The 18,640-nt window shown below is 28.7% G+C and overlaps 3 protein-coding genes across 15 annotated transcripts in view; 2 read left to right on the plus strand and 1 right to left on the minus strand.

The window, feature by feature from the left end:
• On the plus strand, window positions 1-14,216 carry LOC126865771 (aldehyde dehydrogenase, dimeric NADP-preferring). Of its 11 annotated transcripts, XM_050618663.1 has the most exons (13): window positions 3-165; window positions 2,941-3,070; window positions 9,237-9,271; window positions 9,393-9,536; window positions 9,605-9,700; window positions 9,790-10,011; window positions 10,115-10,278; window positions 10,359-10,589; window positions 10,785-10,982; window positions 11,191-11,306; window positions 12,851-12,986; window positions 13,077-13,230; window positions 13,724-14,216. In XM_050618663.1, the coding sequence occupies exons 1-13, from the start codon at window positions 139-141 to the stop codon at window positions 13,742-13,744; spliced, it is 1,674 nt and encodes a 557-aa protein (XP_050474620.1). In that variant the 5' UTR covers window positions 3-138; the 3' UTR covers window positions 13,745-14,216. The 11 variants fall into 11 exon arrangements, with proteins under 11 accessions (XP_050474619.1, XP_050474628.1, XP_050474618.1 ...); XM_050618662.1 differs by lacking the exons at window positions 11,191-11,306; window positions 13,724-14,216 and adding an exon at window positions 12,012-12,127 and having other exon boundaries at window positions 1-165; window positions 13,077-13,669; XM_050618671.1 differs by lacking the exons at window positions 13,077-13,230; window positions 13,724-14,216 and adding an exon at window positions 12,012-12,127 and having other exon boundaries at window positions 1-165.
• Window positions 4,756-18,029, minus strand: LOC126865775 (COP9 signalosome complex subunit 1). 3 transcript variants are annotated; one of them, XM_050618675.1, is made up of 7 exons: window positions 17,979-18,029; window positions 16,777-16,841; window positions 16,431-16,523; window positions 15,186-16,307; window positions 14,978-15,112; window positions 14,835-14,898; window positions 14,507-14,776 (listed from the first exon to the last, which is right to left on the minus strand). In XM_050618675.1, exons 2-6 carry the CDS (start codon window positions 16,801-16,803, stop codon window positions 14,842-14,844), a joined length of 1,434 nt encoding a protein of 477 aa, XP_050474632.1. In that variant the 5' UTR covers window positions 16,804-16,841; window positions 17,979-18,029; the 3' UTR covers window positions 14,507-14,776; window positions 14,835-14,841. The 3 variants fall into 3 exon arrangements, with proteins under 3 accessions (XP_050474631.1, XP_050474632.1, XP_050474633.1); XM_050618676.1 differs by lacking the exon at window positions 17,979-18,029 and adding an exon at window positions 16,906-17,049; XM_050618674.1 differs by lacking the exons at window positions 14,507-14,776; window positions 17,979-18,029 and adding an exon at window positions 4,756-5,001 and having other exon boundaries at window positions 16,777-16,921.
• The window catches only part of LOC126865769 (MATH and LRR domain-containing protein PFE0570w-like), a 14,630-nt gene continuing 13,936 nt past the window's right edge, over window positions 17,947-18,640 (plus strand). Inside the window, exon 1 of the mRNA XM_050618658.1 lies at window positions 17,947-18,059. The gene's annotated coding sequence lies outside the window, so the exon portion shown is untranslated. The remainder of the gene's footprint in view (window positions 18,060-18,640) is intronic.

The following is an 18,640-nucleotide window of genomic DNA, read 5'->3' on the forward strand; positions in this document are numbered from 1 at the left end:
TCATCGATTACGTTTGAACGATCGATCGCGCGACGATTTTCCCCACAGTACCTCAGCAATAATCATCGCATGTTTGTTGGAAAAGTGTACTGGAAAATTACTTGCAACGCGTAAGCTTCCCGTAATAAACCGTGAAATATGACTGATCAACAAAAATCAGCTATGGTGAGTACAATATTCGCATAGTATGGATTCAAACCTTATGATATTTTCTTCTTTCGTTCAGGAATTCGCTAACAATCCACCTTATCAGTTAATTTTTAATAAATATGATAAAGTCGATCGATCACGCTACCTTTTTCTTTATAAGACAAATCTGAGTAATTGAAAACGACGATTTATCATCATCGTCACGTTACATAAACAATAAAAAAAAATGTGGCGATATTGGTAAATAAGGAAAAAGTCGTGTTATTCAAAATAAAATATTGAGTGCAAATATAATCTATATCTACGATTAAAAAAGAGAAGCTTCTTGAATTTTTATGAAAAACGCGGCAAGAAAATTTGTTCAGGGTCAAATCGAAAAGAATTAATAACACGATATTCTGATTTAACGAAACCGGCAAGTCATCGCATTTGAAAAGGTAAACTTAAAATAGAATGAGTTGTTCTGGTCATTAAATTCTTCAAAACTCGTGTATGTTTCGATCACAAGAGATCGCTTTGTCAAGAAAAAAAGGACCTTCGTTCAATGACATTTACTTAGATAGTTTGCATATGTTAATTCGTTTCTCTACCAATGAATCTCATATTCCTAACAGAATTAGTGGCATTGTCAATTGCATCTTCCGTTCGCATAATGTCGTATAACTTCGATTTAGATGAGAAGGACAGTTATAAATAACAAAATTTAAAATAGTTGATAATCGGAGAATACAAGGAAATAATAAAACGTTTAAATTGAAGTGTTGTGACAAGGAAAGGGAATTTGTCGAGAAAGCAAAAATAACTTGGTGTGATAAACATATCGAAGGAAATAATTTAAAGAAGAAACAGTGATGAACTGCGGAAGATAAAAGATTTTTATGAAAATGAGAGAAAAATCTGAAATGAAACGGAAACGTTTCAGATTCTTTTAAAATTAAGAATAAAATATCTTCATGAATTTAATTATTTTCGCTACAAAATTACAAACAACGTTTTAATAATAGCGTTTAAGTCAGAGGAATATAAATTATAAATGATGAATGTTGAATATTAAATTTTGACTCTATTAATAAATTATATTATTTCAGCAATAACTTAATTGGCTATTGTAAGTTGGCATAGTAAGTTGGTAAGGAAGTCATTAAGCTTGAATGAAATATAATGGATAGAATATTATTAGAACAAAATATTAAAATAACATATAGTTCATTTCCCGTCTGCTATTTATTATAATTAAATACATGTATATACAATATATTGAAATGTATGGAATTTGTATTTTAACAGCACTGTTTTATTTGTGCTTAAATTTCTACGATAAGGCAAATCAATATACCTGCTTTTGAGCAAAGCATTCGTTTCAGAGAAAGGAAAAGTAAAAGTAGGCTGGTCACGTGGGTATTTCTTAGCACTTTCGTACAAATTATTTATATCGAATTGTTTATATCGGTTATTTTAAGACGTTTCGTATCTAGAACTGTTCCACGTTTCTTCGTTTTCTTTATTTTTCTTTATTTTTTATTTCCATGTATCTTCACCTTTTTAATACAAAGTAGAAAAAAAGAACAAATTACTCTTAAAACTATATTTAATTGCATGCTTAACAAATATTGTAGTACCCTAAAAACAATGCGAAACTTCGAGAAGAAGAAAAACACTCAATGCGATACAAAACGATCAAAGACAAACAAAAATTTAAATAGCGATTATCGTAAATTCCTCGTCTTCGACCTCTCATGTTCGTATAGCTAATTCTTTCCTTATGTTCCGAACATCATTCTCAAATGGAATTGCCATCGTGAAAATTTCACCGTTAGAACCACTAATCCTTTTACGTTATTTTCTATCGCGGTAACCGTTCGAAAAGGATACTTCTCCATTCAGTCGTGATACAGCTGCATGAAAGGCAACCTCGTCTTTTCGACATTCGTAACATGACTAGTTAAAGATCTTGGAGGCGCGATTATTTCGTAAGTGCTTTTGCAATTAATTACGTCTGTGTTACGCTTTAAGAAGTATTTCCTACTACTGATAACCACTTGATTTCATCGTTGGAAAAATTTCGCGTTAATTTAACTGACAAAAAAGATCAGTTACATAAACTTGAATTTAGTTTGAAGCAATTAATGTTTCGAACAATTATTGAGTCGTGTGTTTATGTACATATGAACAAGAATCATATATGTATACATAGTGATTTATAAAAGTGTTTGAACGTTTACAGAAACCTTTTATGTGAATATACCATGTGTGTTAATAGGAAACATTTTTCAATTTCATTAACACTGTAATGACTATTCTGATCAGATTGGTGAGATCGAAAATAAAACTGAAAATTTGCAACTTCAAAAAATTCGTTCACGAAATAAAAGAAAACGACTGTTAAAACGATCAAAATTACCGTGCGTATTAATAACGATGAATTAACTACATTTCCTACGCACCAGATGACGAAATTGTAATACTTCCGTTCCGTTCGGTTCTTAAGCCTCAGATAAAATATTTTTCTTCTATGAGATATTAATCACTTGGGATTATCTCGAGTGACTATATAATTTGAATACTCTGATTCATACATTCATACATTCTGATACAAAATAAACAGTACGCAACTAAGTTCTCAATTATTGTTAACAATAAGATTTATCGATCGTTAGGTCTCTTATCTACGATAATGTTACGAATCTTAAATAATATAAAAATATCGAAACTTATCAATTTAAATAATAGATGTTTGGTTCTGTGATATGTAAACTTCGCTGATATGCTAATTGATACGGTTATTTTCAGAGAGAAGTGGTGCTTGAAATGAGTGATACGAATGGGGAACCAATTCGTCCCAAGTCACAGAATATAACGCCAGTCGTAGAAGAGCACCGGATCGATATAGAGTCAGAATTACCAGACGACGACAAGTCCAGTGAGTGATCTCGATTAACATTATTATTATTAATCTTTCATTCCTCGTTCTTCGTATCTTCATCCATATAATATATAATAATATATAGTAATAAATAAATATAATAATCGAGATGATTAATGATATGGTTTTACGAAGGCTTTAAAAAGATCCAACGATGATAAATCGATAAACTTGAAAGTGATTATTTTTGAGACCACGAAGTGAAATTTAACAAATGTGAATATATAATTCATTGTCTTTGGTTCCACGTTGCATTAAATTATAAGAAAATTCTTCATTGTATTATTTAATGAATAATTATTACGATGTTTCGACTTTTGGACGTCGATCGAGTAAGATTAATCTGTCTATGACGAATAAAATATAGTTAATGAAAATAAACTTGTTTAACAGTATTTCTTACGCGGAGCAATTTAATTGTAGTTATAATTATCATATACTGGAGGCCAGTATAAAATTACTTCTTATATATATTATATAATGGGAATACTCATTCCTTTATCTCTTTTATTTAATGGGCCCTAGAGAAAAATGGTGTAAGCAACAAAATCTTTAATTTTGCATTAGACAAAACTGTGAATAAAGCTAAATTTCAATATTTCTATAAGGAAAAACAATCGGTATGCTTCCAACATTGAAACATTTAGACTTTTCTATAATTATTATTTCTTTTAGTATAAGAAAGAGAAATCTCAAAGAAATATTAATTCCAATTTTTATTCTATTATAATTTCGATTCATACCTGTAATAGTTAAAAAATAATATGACAGAATTGTCAAAATAATATAAATAAGCTCAGAATAAATAGGAATCTTCGTGCATCGTTTTTCTTTCTGCTTTCTTCAATGAAGTTTGCTTACGTGTCAATCCAATACGTTTGTGCAAGAGACGACAGGAGCGATGTCATTTCTATAAAACACGGTGCTGAGTTTCAACAGTTCCAACACTTCGAGGACGTATAAATTATTCTGTAAATCACTGATCCACGCTAAACACATATATATCTTTAAACTTTCTTGACTGTCCATCTGTATGATTTTCGAACCAGCTGAAACTTGCCACAGCTCTCTTATTAAGCAACGCATCATTACGTAGTAACGTAAAGCCGTAATACGTGAAGCTATGGAATGCGAAACTTGTTTCGATTTTTATAATATACTGTACTAAATTGTGCTAGTGGTTTTAGATATCGGTAATGGGATAAATTTTGCAGAAAAGAGTTACCTACACAGAGCCAAAAAAAAAAAAAAAACGAAACTTAAATATAAATGTATTTCGTCTACTAAATATTATAACAAATACTCTACTATGGGTATCTTACAAATTTTTTAATATTCTACGCATTCTGTGCACCTTTGAACTTTTAACTTTTTCATAAATGTCCAACTCTAAGAGTCCTATACCATCCATTAAGATCCTAACATATTAAGTGCAGTAGATAAGGAGGGAAATTTAAGTAAAAATAACGTAATTAAAAAATATAACGTCGATCTCAGAAATTTGTTTACTTCGTCTCTAAGCAGCGATAAACGCCAAGCTTTGTTATTATTAACTACAAACTCTAGATCTTTGATCGAATTTTTATCATAGATCTCCTCTATTATATATCTTTTAACAATTTCAAAAATTCGATCAAAAATCTAGTCTTATCGAAAGTTAAGAATTGCTACTCCCGCGAATTCATTAAAAATCGTCATGTTTCAAAATTTTACTTGGCATTCTGAATTTTAAGAATCGACGAATATATATTCAGAATATTTTATCTCCGAATACCATCGGGCTTTTTCGCAGGCGCGAGTATCAAGGCGCTATGAGAAGGTATAAAAGCGCTTGAAAACTTGTTCCAGTAGATTTGTTGCACAATTACGTTCATAGATCTGTCAGCGATAGAACCTAATCATTTGTGCGCGGTCACTCCAGTGATCATCTAGACATTGAAGAAAATATATAAGATAAGAGAAGTATATGTGACTTTAGTTCTATTAAAGTGCGTATACCTAACGATAGTACACAAGTAACAGTGTTTCATAAATATATTTGCAACTGAAAGGTGAGTGGCAGAGAACCATTTTTTAAACTTTAGAACAATAGGAATTCTATCATAGATGTAAAATGATTAAGCAATGAATAAATATTGCAAATTTGTTTATTCGAATTCCTTGTTCAAATAATTGAACGTTGAAAGTAATCACCTTCTTCACATTTTTATGCTATTTGAAAAATTATCTGTCTTACATATATTCATACTAAGAGTGTATTATGTGTTTTTAAAGACTAGTTATCTTGCATGAGTTGGAAATACGTTGACGTTTTATTTATTTTCTTCCTGTACGTAGCGTATTACGCAAGAACTTTTAACAAATCAAACACTTGTAGTATTGCTCTATTATCTCAATATATGAAAATGCTAGTAAGCTAGACGTATCTGCTTATTTATGTATACAGTACTGAACATAAGTATTGGCACGCCTACAGGCGGAATAATCTTTTTTAAATTCTACCAAACAACTTGGGTTTCTTTGAGAAGTTAGAGTTAAAAGGATTAGTTTATTAAATGATATGCAACGAAAAATGCGTAGAAAAAATTACAATTGGTTGAAACCATGATGGAAATAATAAAGGTCCTTTTCTATAATTTTTTTATCTGAACTTATAACGAACATTTGAAAAATACTATATTTATATAATATTTATATTGTATATATGTAATACAAATACTATATTTATATAATTGTTATAAATTACAAACGGTTTTCATCAATGGAAAATCTCAGTTTCCCGCGATTTTCTGCCTATAACTATAATAAATCTAAAGATTTGTACATTTTTTGATGCCTGTAGCTTGTTATTGCATCAACCGAATTCAATAATATTTTCATTATAGGTTCAGATAAAAAAGTTGTAAAAAACAACCTTTATTTTACCGATCAATTACAATTGTCTTAAAATTTAAGAATAAAACTTTTCCTTCTCTCTATTTTTTCTCAACTCTTTAATAAACTAATTTTTCTAATTTCTCAAAAAGATTCAAATCGTTTAGTCCAATCTTAAAAAAGTTTTAAAAGTTGTACCGACACTTATGTTTGGTATTGTATATGCATTAAATGATAATTGTGTTAAAATTTCATATTCCTGCGTAATTATCGGACTTTTTGTGCCTTCAAGGAAAAAAGCGATACAGATCGTCGCAGATCGAAGAATAGGATAGCAATAAAATATGAGCTGTGTAAAAATTACGGTGGAACCGTCAGTAAAGCTTTACAATAATGTTAATGGTATGAATTTTATGAAAAAATATGATGCACCGTAGTATGTTCTGGCGCACATCTTTCTTTTTGTTGTTTTATGTTTCTTTACTGACCTGTCACAAAATTTGAATTTCGCGCGCGAGCGATCGCAAGAAAACGCGCTTATAATTCTGTTCAGCTAAATACTTCGATAATTCTGTCGTAACTACTTAAATTTATCGTACAATAGCATAAAACAATATATTTGCTATATTCATCGCTCACGTATATTGAAAACAAATTGGCGATGACTAAAATTAAGATCTACCTTCGATTAACAGAAATCTGATAGTAAAGTTAGAAAATTCTTATTTATTCATTCATTCAAAGAGTGAAAATTGCATTTTTAGTCAGCTTAATAATAAAGTCAAATTCCTAAGTTTTCGATAAAACAAATATCAATTGGGTTAATAAACATACCGTAAAATTAACCTTTACTCAGAATTTCAAGATTAAAATTTGTTACATCATATTATATTTATCGTAATGTCCAAGCTTATGAAAGTAATCATAAATCTCAATTAAACCGTTCTTTTAAAACATGATGCTGGCATTCCATTGACTCTCAGATTGACTTTATTTACAACGTAAAAAATAGAAAATTATTTTTTACATGAAATACAAGACAAGACATCTAACTTCATAATTTCGAATTACTCGAAAATTACTTACTGTACGAAGAAATGTTTCAAATAAAAGTTCAGTAACGAAAGTACATGATTTGATACTGTAATTTATTTTTCGACAAATGGACGCGGAAAATTATTCTTCGAAATATAATTTCATTTAAAAGACAACCTCACTTTGACACCATTCAGCTTTTGAAAGATTTCTTCATACAGTAAGTAATGTTTTAGTTGCTTTTTATCTGATTGCAAAGTGTAAATTAATTTTTATTTGTATTCTATTGTAAATTAAATCACTACAAAAGATAATAATTAGTTTTCAAAAGAACTGTTCAATAGTAATCATTATTACCTTGACAAGTTTAGTCTTCATGACTTAATATACAGATATCTTTCCTTAATAAACAGAACATTTCTCCAAGCAAAATTTATCTTTTCTGAATCGGTAAAACAGTAACAATAATGTGATAAAAGTGCGACAAATATGACTGTATTCCTAGAATGTATTCTGACAACTATGGACCTTCCTCAGAAAATCTCAAATCTACTTCCGTTAACTTCTTTTGCGTTTATCATTCCACGCGATAACAAAGACGATCATATTACACATTCATAAAAATAAAAATAATTTTAATAATACTGTATTTAAACAAACTCTTTTGTTTAAAAAATTATAATAAATGTATTTATGTAGAAATTATACTAAAAGATAGGAGTATAATTTTTACTTAATAAAATCCCATATTTTAAAATGTTCTAGAACGTAATGTAATATGTAAATGAATATTTATATGAGAATGTAATAAAAGAGGTAGATATTTTTATTTCTGATGACTACCAATTTCGGTGATTGAATCGAATTTCTGCATTCACTGCTAAAAACTGTAGAGGGCATACCAAAGCAATCCCAGAACCTCTGCTTCACACGATCGGTATTTCAGAATATATAACATAAAGTGAGATAAAAGCACTCATACAGTATTAAATCCATCCTGTATTTCGTCCATGATTATTCTTTCCTCATTGCTTCACACAAAAACAAACGTGCTTGTTCAAAATTAAGTTTATTTTTATTCATCAGAGGACAAGTATATATGTACGTATATCTACATATATGATAAAAATAATTTTAAATTCTTTCAATTTTAATTTTTTACTATTTTTAAAACATGTTCAGTTCTAATTATATTAGTAATTTTTTATTGTATTAATTTTTAATTAATAATAAGTATTTGTACGGAGATTCGGCACAATCAAATAACATTAATTATATTAGAAATATTTGTTCTGTACTTTATTATTGAAGATTTTTATCTATGCAATATGACGTTTTATTGTAAATCCACGTGTCTAAAATGTGTACAGAAAGATAGATATCATTACTTCCAAGAATTGATTCATGGTTTCACTTGCATAATTTAACATTTTATGATTCAATAAACTACGACTGTTGAAGCATAAACATACTTCCATCCTCACCTTCTATATAGTAATATGCAATAAATATTTTTGATAATATTGAGATTTATTATAATTTTTTATCATAGATATTAAATAGCATAAGAACTAAAACTATTATACACAAGTTAAGAATATTAAATAAGTCTATTAGCGTATATGACGAATATTTTTTATTTCCGTACAAGTGTGTAATGCGCTATACGTATCTAAGTTTTATTTGGCGACGCTGATATCTTAATATGTATTCAAAGATGGAATTGCTTCTATCCTGTATTATTATAATACAGACATATCTGATTTATAGTCAAACTATAATCTCGAACCATTTATTATTCGAATGAATACGTTCTGTTTCACGTATTTTAAACTTTTTTAATTATATACATGTACATATGTAATTAGTTCTTTTTCAACTGTTTCACATAATCATATTTTTAAGCTGGTTTTATGTGCATCAAATTTTGGATGTTATAAATAATAATAATAATATGGAATTGTGTTGCAGTATATATGAGAAATATTCAAGTAATAATTCTTTTAATATATTACTGTACTATAATATACTTACAGAAATAAAATAATTTAAATATATCCTTCATTATTTACATTTATGAAAATATAAAAGTTTATTTTATATTTATGCATCATAATTTCTGCTATATTATAAATAATATTATATCATATATATTATAATATTTATTATTATATTATAATAAGAGATGTACATAGTAACTATTATTATTATATATATTATATATTATATAGTCATTTATTTCTTCTGATTCTAGCACAAACTAAGAGGAAAATGACAGATTATGCAAATGTAAGTACACTGATTTGTTATTCTATTTCACAGAATAAAAAATTTATGTATCAAATTTTCCAGAAAAATATAAAAATAAAAAATTTCTTATTATGTACTTAAATCTACAATTTTTTTGTAGCTTGTTGAACGTACACGAAATGTATTTCTTAGTGGTAAAACAAGACCACTAGAATGGAGATTAAAACAATTAAAACAAGCACAACTTATGATGAAAGAATGCGAACAAGAAATTGCATCTGCTCTTGCTAGTGATCTGCACAAAGTTTGTATAATAACTATCCATTATATTTTACGTTCTGGTTCATAAATAATGGATTTCTTCCTTTGTAGTCTAAATTTGAATCTCTTACAACAGAAGTAATATTTACAGAAGGAGAAATCAAAGATTTGCTTACACATCTCAAGGAATGGTCAGCTGATGAAAAAGTATCTTCGATATTTTATAACTTTTTATGCGAATCTAACTATCTTATTTAAATGGATAAATATATAATTCAACTATTTGTATCTTTTAGCCTCCAAAGGCAATAGTCAACATATTGGACAAGGTTGAAATTAAAAAAGATCCGTTTGGTGTGGTTCTTGTTATAGGACCATGGAATTATCCTTTCCAGCTATGTGTAGTTCCTTTAATGGGTGCAATAGCTGCTGGTAACTGTGTTATTCTTAAACCATCAGAAATATCCTCTGCCACATCAAAAGTTCTTGCAAAAATTATTCCAAAATATTTAGATCAAGTATGTACTCCAAATGAATTCTAATAGGAAAATGATTCTGAAATAATCAAAAAAAGATATAAGCATTTCTCACTATGTCGTAAAATAATATTGCACGTTCTAGGAATGTATTCATGTAGTGCTAGGAGGTGTTCCTGAAACAACAGAACTACTTAAACACAGATTCGATTACATCTTTTATACAGGTTCAACTACAGTTGGAAAAATTATTCGCAATGCGGCGAATAAATTCTTAACGCCGGTGACATTAGAACTAGGTGGTAAAAGGTATATTCATTAATATACTCTCAGTATACTATAGCATACTTCATAATATAAAAGTGATAAATAAATGCATTAATTTACAGCCCTGTATATATAGATAATACGGCGAATTTAGAAGTAAGCGTGAAAAGAATACTTTGGGGCAAGTGTGTTAATGGTGGACAAACATGTATTGCACCTGATTACGTACTGTGTACTGAGGAAATTCAAAATAAATTCATAAAAAAGGCAAAGGAGGTTCTCAAAGAATGGTATGGTGATAATCCCAAAGAAAGTCCAGATTTAACACGTATAATTAACGAACAACATTATAAGTAAGATTTTTATTATTTTATATATATATATATATATATATATATATATATATATATATATATATATATATATATATATATATATATATATATATATATATATATATATATATATATATATATATATATATATATATATATATCTCCTATAATTTCACATTATATTGCATTCTATGAAATCTCATATTTTTACAGACGTCTCGTAAAATACTTAAATAATGGCAAAGTAGCACTTGGAGGTGATTGTGATTCTAATGAAAAATATATCTCGCCAACTATACTCGTTGATGTCAAGCCTACGGATCCTGTCATGCAGGATGAAATATTCGGTCCAATATTACCATTTGTAAACATAAATAACGCTTACGAAGCAATTAACTTCATAAATAGTCGGTGAGTTCTTTACAAATAAATCTTTTCAATAATAAACATGCACAAAAATGTTCTACTAATAAAAATGCACAGAAATATTTTTTAATGTTTATAAACTTCTAAAATTATATGTACACTGAAGATTTATTCAATTTCATAAATTTCGTTAAAATATTTTATAAAGCAAATAACAAGAAATAATATATGGCAATTAATTCTTTACGTCTAGAGAAACCCCACTCGTACTATATATTTTTTCCAAGGACAGGAAAGTTCAAGATTTATTAATAACTCAAACTCGTAGTGGAAATGTAGGAGTAAATGACACGATAATGCAATATTGTGGTGAGTTAGGATATTAAGTGAAGAATGGTAGACTTTTTGCTAGTATATGGAATGAAGCTGTAAAATTTGTTTCAGCCCTTACAAATCTTTATTTTATCTAATATGTATTTATATTGGGGTTTTCTGTTGTGGTTATCGTCAAACATTGGTAATCGTCAAATATTAGGGATGGTATAAGTATATTTTTACGCATATTGGGGCCTTTTTAGATATTAATACAATACCTGTTGAATAGAATACCTAGTATATATTGTTCATTGTATATGTTCCATCCATACCGCTTTTCAAAATGGTGAAGGCATAAGATCCATAATCCCATATGAATATTTCATATTACCTAGTAAACCAAGGTGAAAGTTTCTTTGTCCTAATTTTATAAATATTAATTACATTAAAAACAATTATCCACTTATATATTTCTCCTTGTTAAATTCTAATTAAATTACACTTAGATTCTCTGTATATTTGAAATTTTTTGTAAATAACATCTTTGAAATTGCATTCCATGATAGTACACATATAATATTGGTAATAGTAATTGTAAAATTCTTACTATACTTTAATCTTTATAATTCTTTGTAATTCGCTACAACCACTTGTAGTAAACTTGCACTTGTAAATATAATACAAGGATTCAAATAGTTTGAATTCCCTTCAATTACAATTTCACTTGCTAATTCATAAATTGTGACATATTCTATACAGGGAGAAGCCATTATCATTATACATATTTAGTACTGAAGAGAAGACTGTATCGATATTTCTTGAAAATACAAGCAGCGGTAGTGTTTGTGTTAATGATGTAATAATGCATGTCGCAGGTATCTTGATACAAATATACATCCTAGATATTTTTGTGTAATGTTTACACTTACGCATGTTTGCATGTATTGTTTTATGTTTGCGTATATTCGATAATTCCACAAAAATCGGGACTCAGGTGTTGCCATTATGCATTGGTAAAAACGACTCCATTCGTCGAAATTGAAAGCTCAGATGTCTCCGATATAGAAAAGGACAACACAAGTGAAAGAGAAAGAGGGACTGAGAGTCAAAACGTTCGGCAATATATAAAACATAAAAGATCCGTGATAAGCTAAGACCTTTTTTAACCAAAAAAATCAAAATTTCTGGAGAAAAATCAAAGATCTGGAAAATATGATAGTAAATGTTTAATTTAAAAAAGATTAAAAATAAAAAAGTTTTACTTCTGGATTGGATTCTAAATATATTGTCTCAGTGATATTTGACATTCAATCATTACACTACTCGACCGCCACGGGCCGTCGACTTCTCAGTGCGTCAGGGGACCTCGCTCCCGTAGTAGGAATGACGACTGTGCAATTATGTAAAAAATCTTTTTATGCAATTATCGAATATTTCCTGTATATATATATATACATATATATATACATATATATATACACACACAATAATTTTATATTGTACATATGTTTGTACTTTGTGTATATAATATCATAATATATTATGATATATTTTATATTTAATATTTAATGTATGAACATTAAATATCTGTCTTTCAGTTGACACTTTACCGTTTGGTGGTGTTGGTAATTCTGGTATGGGAGCCTATCATGGAAGATATACATATGATACTTTCGTGCACAAAAAAGGCTGCCTTATTAAAAATTTTAATAAGTTAGGAGAAACATTGGCATCGTAAGCAGTATTCTATAAAATTATATTGTACATAATCTAGCATAGGAATAAATTTGTAGAGAAATAACTATTGCTTGTAATTTATTGCAGATGCCGTTATCCGCCATATTCCGACAAGAAGTTGACTTTCATAGAATTTTTATTGGCAAAACGCCCTGATATACCGGGAATTAAATACGTTCCACATCTTTTAGCGTTCGGTTTGGGAATTCTTGTCACATATGGTATTTCAACTGCTTTAAAGGTATATAAACCGAAGCGTATTTAGTGCACATATTAATCTATATTCGTAACAATTTGAACTATTATACATCACCGCACAAAATATTCGCCGCACAATGTATGCAAACTTTATAGTCGTAGAATTAATTTGTGGAAACTTAAATGTTGTAAATGGCTGAATGTTCCATTTTCATTCTAACTCAAGTGATTTACTATTGAAAACTTATGACCTTAAAGAATAGTTTATGCTTGAAATGATTTATGATAGTTAAATTTCAAAATCACATTTCATTAAATTTTTATACATGTATTTTTTATATGCTTCCATATAAAAATGTTTATTATGATCTATAATTAAAACGCCGCGAAACAACACGCACATTTAACAAATATTATCATTTATTATGTTAACACAACTACTGACGGCTCAATAAAGGCAATAAGTGTTGCTATATAAATCACCATTATTTTGTTCTTTCCTAATAATTAACTAACATACGAAAATACTTTTTCAGGTTCAAGAAGAAAATTATTAATGGACTTCTCACAATATTGTTACAAAAACTTGTTATCAATTACAAATTTCAGAACGTTATTTACGTATAATTTTTACCTATTCGTATTCTAAATTCGTACGTGTTTGCAACGAGTAAGAGAACTTTTAAATATTAAAATAAAAATCAAATACATTTCTGCAAAAATTTAGCTTTAGAGCTTATATACTTACACACGTATAAAATTTTAATAATCGCTATTTTAATATTATTAATACTGTACAAGTTACTAGAAGATAAATTAGCACAAAAATTGTTCTTAAAAAAATCGTGTTTTTATGACATAATTCTTTCTTAAATATTTTATAGATAACTTGAGCTTCCGCAATAACACATTGTATTTTTTAAAGATTACAGTAAGATTTATCAGTATATAAATTTGCCATAGTGTATATAGAATGTATAATGTGCAAAAATGTTGCCATAATGTTAAATAAATATATAAAAACCCCTACCATTTCACTATTTTTATTAGAATTATATATAATCCGATAAATAATAAATGTACTGTTTATAACATAACAATACATATGAATATATATTGCAAATAAAGTACACATAAAATAGTTAGCATGTAATAAGTATTTAATATGTATCGAGATAATATAAAAAATTTAATCTTCTTTTTAAGAAAAAGTACTTTTTACTAATTTCTTTGAATTACTTCTTTATGTGATAGTTAATATAAGAAAATAAATATGTATACTATATAAGACAAACGCGGATAATACAGAAAATAAAACGTTTGTGCATGAAAAAAGGTATTCATATATTTATTGATAATAAAGTCTTTAGTGTACATTATATATTATCAAAGATTTGTTCATACGTGTAATTAACACATTTTTGAAAATACTAGCTTTGTTTTTGCTTATAGTGTAATGTATTATATACACATTCCGTAACATCTATCGAAGATTCAAATTCAGTATCAGCATCTCAAATATTTATTAATAATATATCCAATATGGTATCGAAGTACTTTTTCAAATCTTACTGACCATGGCAGTTCATCTGCATAAATATTTTTATAAACCAAAAGGTTAACATAAATCACAGTTCAAATTCTTACCACTGAACTATTGCTTCCAGGTAACTGACATTTCTCCCCCTTGAGTATTATCACGCTGTGGACTCTGTAACAGTATTAAAAAAATATTAACACTTTTTAATTTTTATCCTACCATAAAATTTAAATACAATGAATATAATTACTTTAACTTGAATCTGTTGCTTCAACATCGCAGCCCTTAAGATTAACATGCGCGTACGTCTCTGATATTCTTTTCCGACGCTCATAGATTTCTCGAAAGTTGTACTACGTTGATCGACATCCTTTGCATATAGAATCTAAGTATACATAACAAATCAAATGAAAAAATGATTTTTCATAAAAATATTAACTAGCGATAGCAATAATTACCTTATTATGAGAATCTATACGAGCTTGTATCTGACCATCGAGAATTAATTGCATAAGCTCATCTTCCAATTCTGAAACTGTTCTGTTAAAAGCAGTTGCCATACGTCTCATATCTGCACTTAAGTATGGACTAAAATATTGTATTAATGCCCTATTCCGAATTTGTGTATATAAAACATTAACGTGTGGTGCTATGTACATATCCAGAAGTATATTATCCTTAATTTCGTCTAGCAATTTTAAGCAGGATGCATATTTCGACTCGTAAAATTTGAAAATGATATCTCTTAACTGTGGTTCCAATTCTAGAAACAACTTAAAGGAACTGCTAAAAATGACTTGTTTTTGTAATTCATGCCTGTCAAACGTTGCCAAAGCACAGAGTCCTCCATACAAAGCAACATTTCCAGGAGACAACAATTCAAGGCAATCGCAATGATCCAATGATGCTTGTAAAAAGTGTCTTGCAGCCATTTTGTATTTTCTGGTTGCTAGTTCTGCTAGACCAGCTGCAACTTTTAATTTTGTAACTATAGACTGATTGTTATCTTTGCCATGAACATCAGAAAAATCTGGTGTACTTTCTGCCTTTGTTACATAGCTCAGTACATGAGCCCAATTTTGCAAATAAACGGAAACTTTAATAACATTTAGACACATATTAACAATATGTTTCCCACTAGTGCAATAATCCCTTGCTCTAGAATAACATTTTAAGGCATGGACGAGGTCCCCACAATCTAGATAATGATCTCCTAAATCGTCATGACCTCTTCTGATACTTTCTTTAATTGAATTACTTCTATAATTTTTAAGATCTGTATCAAATTTCTCTAGTTTTAAAGCAGCCTTTTTTGAACGTGTTTCAACCCAAGCCTGGTCTAAAGTTAACATATCTTGAGATGTTGACTGTGCTGCAACATCTGGCAATCCAGGTGTGCCTACAGCTTGCACTAATTTTTTGTGTAATATGACATACAAAGAAACATTATATGTTGTCATCACATACGATATAGCCATCTTAAGTGCTTCTATTCTTAACATTGGACAATGGTCAGCTATGTATATAAGCCTGTATAGTTTAGCAAGTCCATTGTAGCTATTGGCATAAACTTCCAAGTCCTGAAAAGAAGTAAAACCAAAAATTTTCATATTTACTTTGTAACATCAAAACTATATATACAAATTTCTAAAGATCATTAACAACTATCAAAGACAAGAGATTCAAAAGAGAATTATATTTACCAATGTTGGATTTTCCACAATATATGGTTCTTCTTCTGCATTATCATTATCTTCTGCAGGAGCATCAACTTGCATAGGCTCCACAACATTTTGCTACATATAAAAAACATCAACATATATTTTGTACAAAAATAAGTTCCTAGTTCGCAGTATCCCAAACGATAGAAATATAAAATACAAAGATAATAAAATTAAAAATAGATTTTAACGAACTGACATAATAATTGTAATATAGAAAAAAACATAACACGAAAACGAACAACATTTGAATTTGTCACGATTTTGCTGCCCCTGAATATTCTATTTACATGAACATTTACATTGTACATTGTTCTAAAATAATTACCTGAACATCGTGAACTTGTAACGGCATGACAAACGTTTTCTTTTATGTAAAATAGCCGAGAAACTCTGAAGCAAAACAAAACTTTATAACAGCAATGTAATGTGCAATAGAGAACCAAGTTATACACACATGTATCATGTATAGTTGATGCAGTGCAGGCAACTTGGAGCGATTAAACATTTTCCACTGTCATAATTTTATTTCGACAGATTTTGATTTGCATAAAATTCTAAAATTCGCTGATGTATGTTACTTTAAATAAATCAATAACAGTTAATTATCCTCCTACTTACAATTGATGTATTTTAACAAATTTTAATTAACCTAAATACTTTGCTCTGATTTTGAAACAGTGAAATAGTTATTTGAAATAGTTACTATTATTTTACATCGCATTAATAATTCTTTACAACTACCATAACTCGTTTTTTGACATGACTGTGCAACGAATGAGCAACAAAAACTTATGTTCATTAGAAAAAATTTTTTTGGAGCATAGATAAAATGTTTTCATATAACGAAATACCTATTCGCGGTCTAAACTTTTAAATACTTATTACGTATTGATTAATCGTAAACACGAAACTCTATCTTTCACTGGATCAGATCGAATACTGTATAGATAGAAAATATAAAATAACGAAAGAAGATTCTTGATAACTCGTCGGGAGCACATACATAATTAGTTTTATGACAGTATTTCCAGCGATAATAACAACGCTTTAATGTTTCATTAAAATATATAATGTAATATTTTTGTATACTAAATACATTAATTGATGCTGTACATTATAAAACTTACGTATATTTGATTATATATTTAGTATTGTAATTTATATATTTTACATTAAATTAAATAATATACATTATTTTTTGTATGATTGTTCATTTCCTCCTATTTCATGGAACGTATCTTTCATCGACAAAAACAAAAGCTTGTATTGCGTTTACGCAATGCTAATCACGCGTATTATTTTCCGTGTAGATTATATATGAGCCCGTGAAAAATAAGAACCGTTGCTGATAAATATATTATTTCCATTCAGTATGGAAAATACACGTTCACGTGTGTCCAATATTTTGGTAATGGTGAAAATACACCTTTGAACGTTCCAAATATTTTACAGGGAATGCAAAAAGTATGGTGTGTGTGGTCGATACGATCGAACGGTAACGATTAAAATGAAACGTAGCTAAGCTACCTGGTTTCAGAAGACGCGTGATGTCTGTCTAGTAGTCGTGTCCAATATGGCGTATATACTGTGAATTGCATTAACGTGCAGGTAAGATTTGATTGAATTTTTCTTGATTTACATCAGGCAAATAAATTAAAAAGTGAAAATTCATACATTTTACAATGTTAATTTTTCAAGTTTCTGCATATTTTCATTAGCACACGATCAAACGGAGTATTAACGAAACATTTTTCTTAAAATATGTGAACCTTGTCAACCTTTGCACGTTCAAGGTCCGTTCGTTGAAGTATATTTATGATGACAGGTGTGTTATGTGGAAAATGTGTCCTTTCTATCAAATCGCTTTGTGAGAAAGTACGATTTTGAAACAGAAAATTGATTTACTGCGCGATAACGTCCGCCGTTGGCAACTGCCAGTCGGGTCTGAATAGATCGCCTCTATAATTGAGAAAATTGGAGCAAAAGTTACCAAAACGAATTTATAAATCGTATCGGCCGATTTTTCTTACCGATTATTTACGTTAGTTATAAAACTTGAGATTTTAAATAACATTCAAACTGTTTTTGTAATAGCACATGACAAGTATTTTGACATATTGGTGTATATACCACGAAAATGGAGCAAGTCCGATAAAACTTTTATTTTCAACAGATATAGAAATATGATT

Source organism: Bombus huntii, chromosome 5 (assembly GCF_024542735.1).
Source record: "Bombus huntii isolate Logan2020A chromosome 5, iyBomHunt1.1, whole genome shotgun sequence".
Classification (NCBI taxonomy): Eukaryota; Metazoa; Arthropoda; class Insecta; order Hymenoptera; family Apidae; genus Bombus; species Bombus huntii.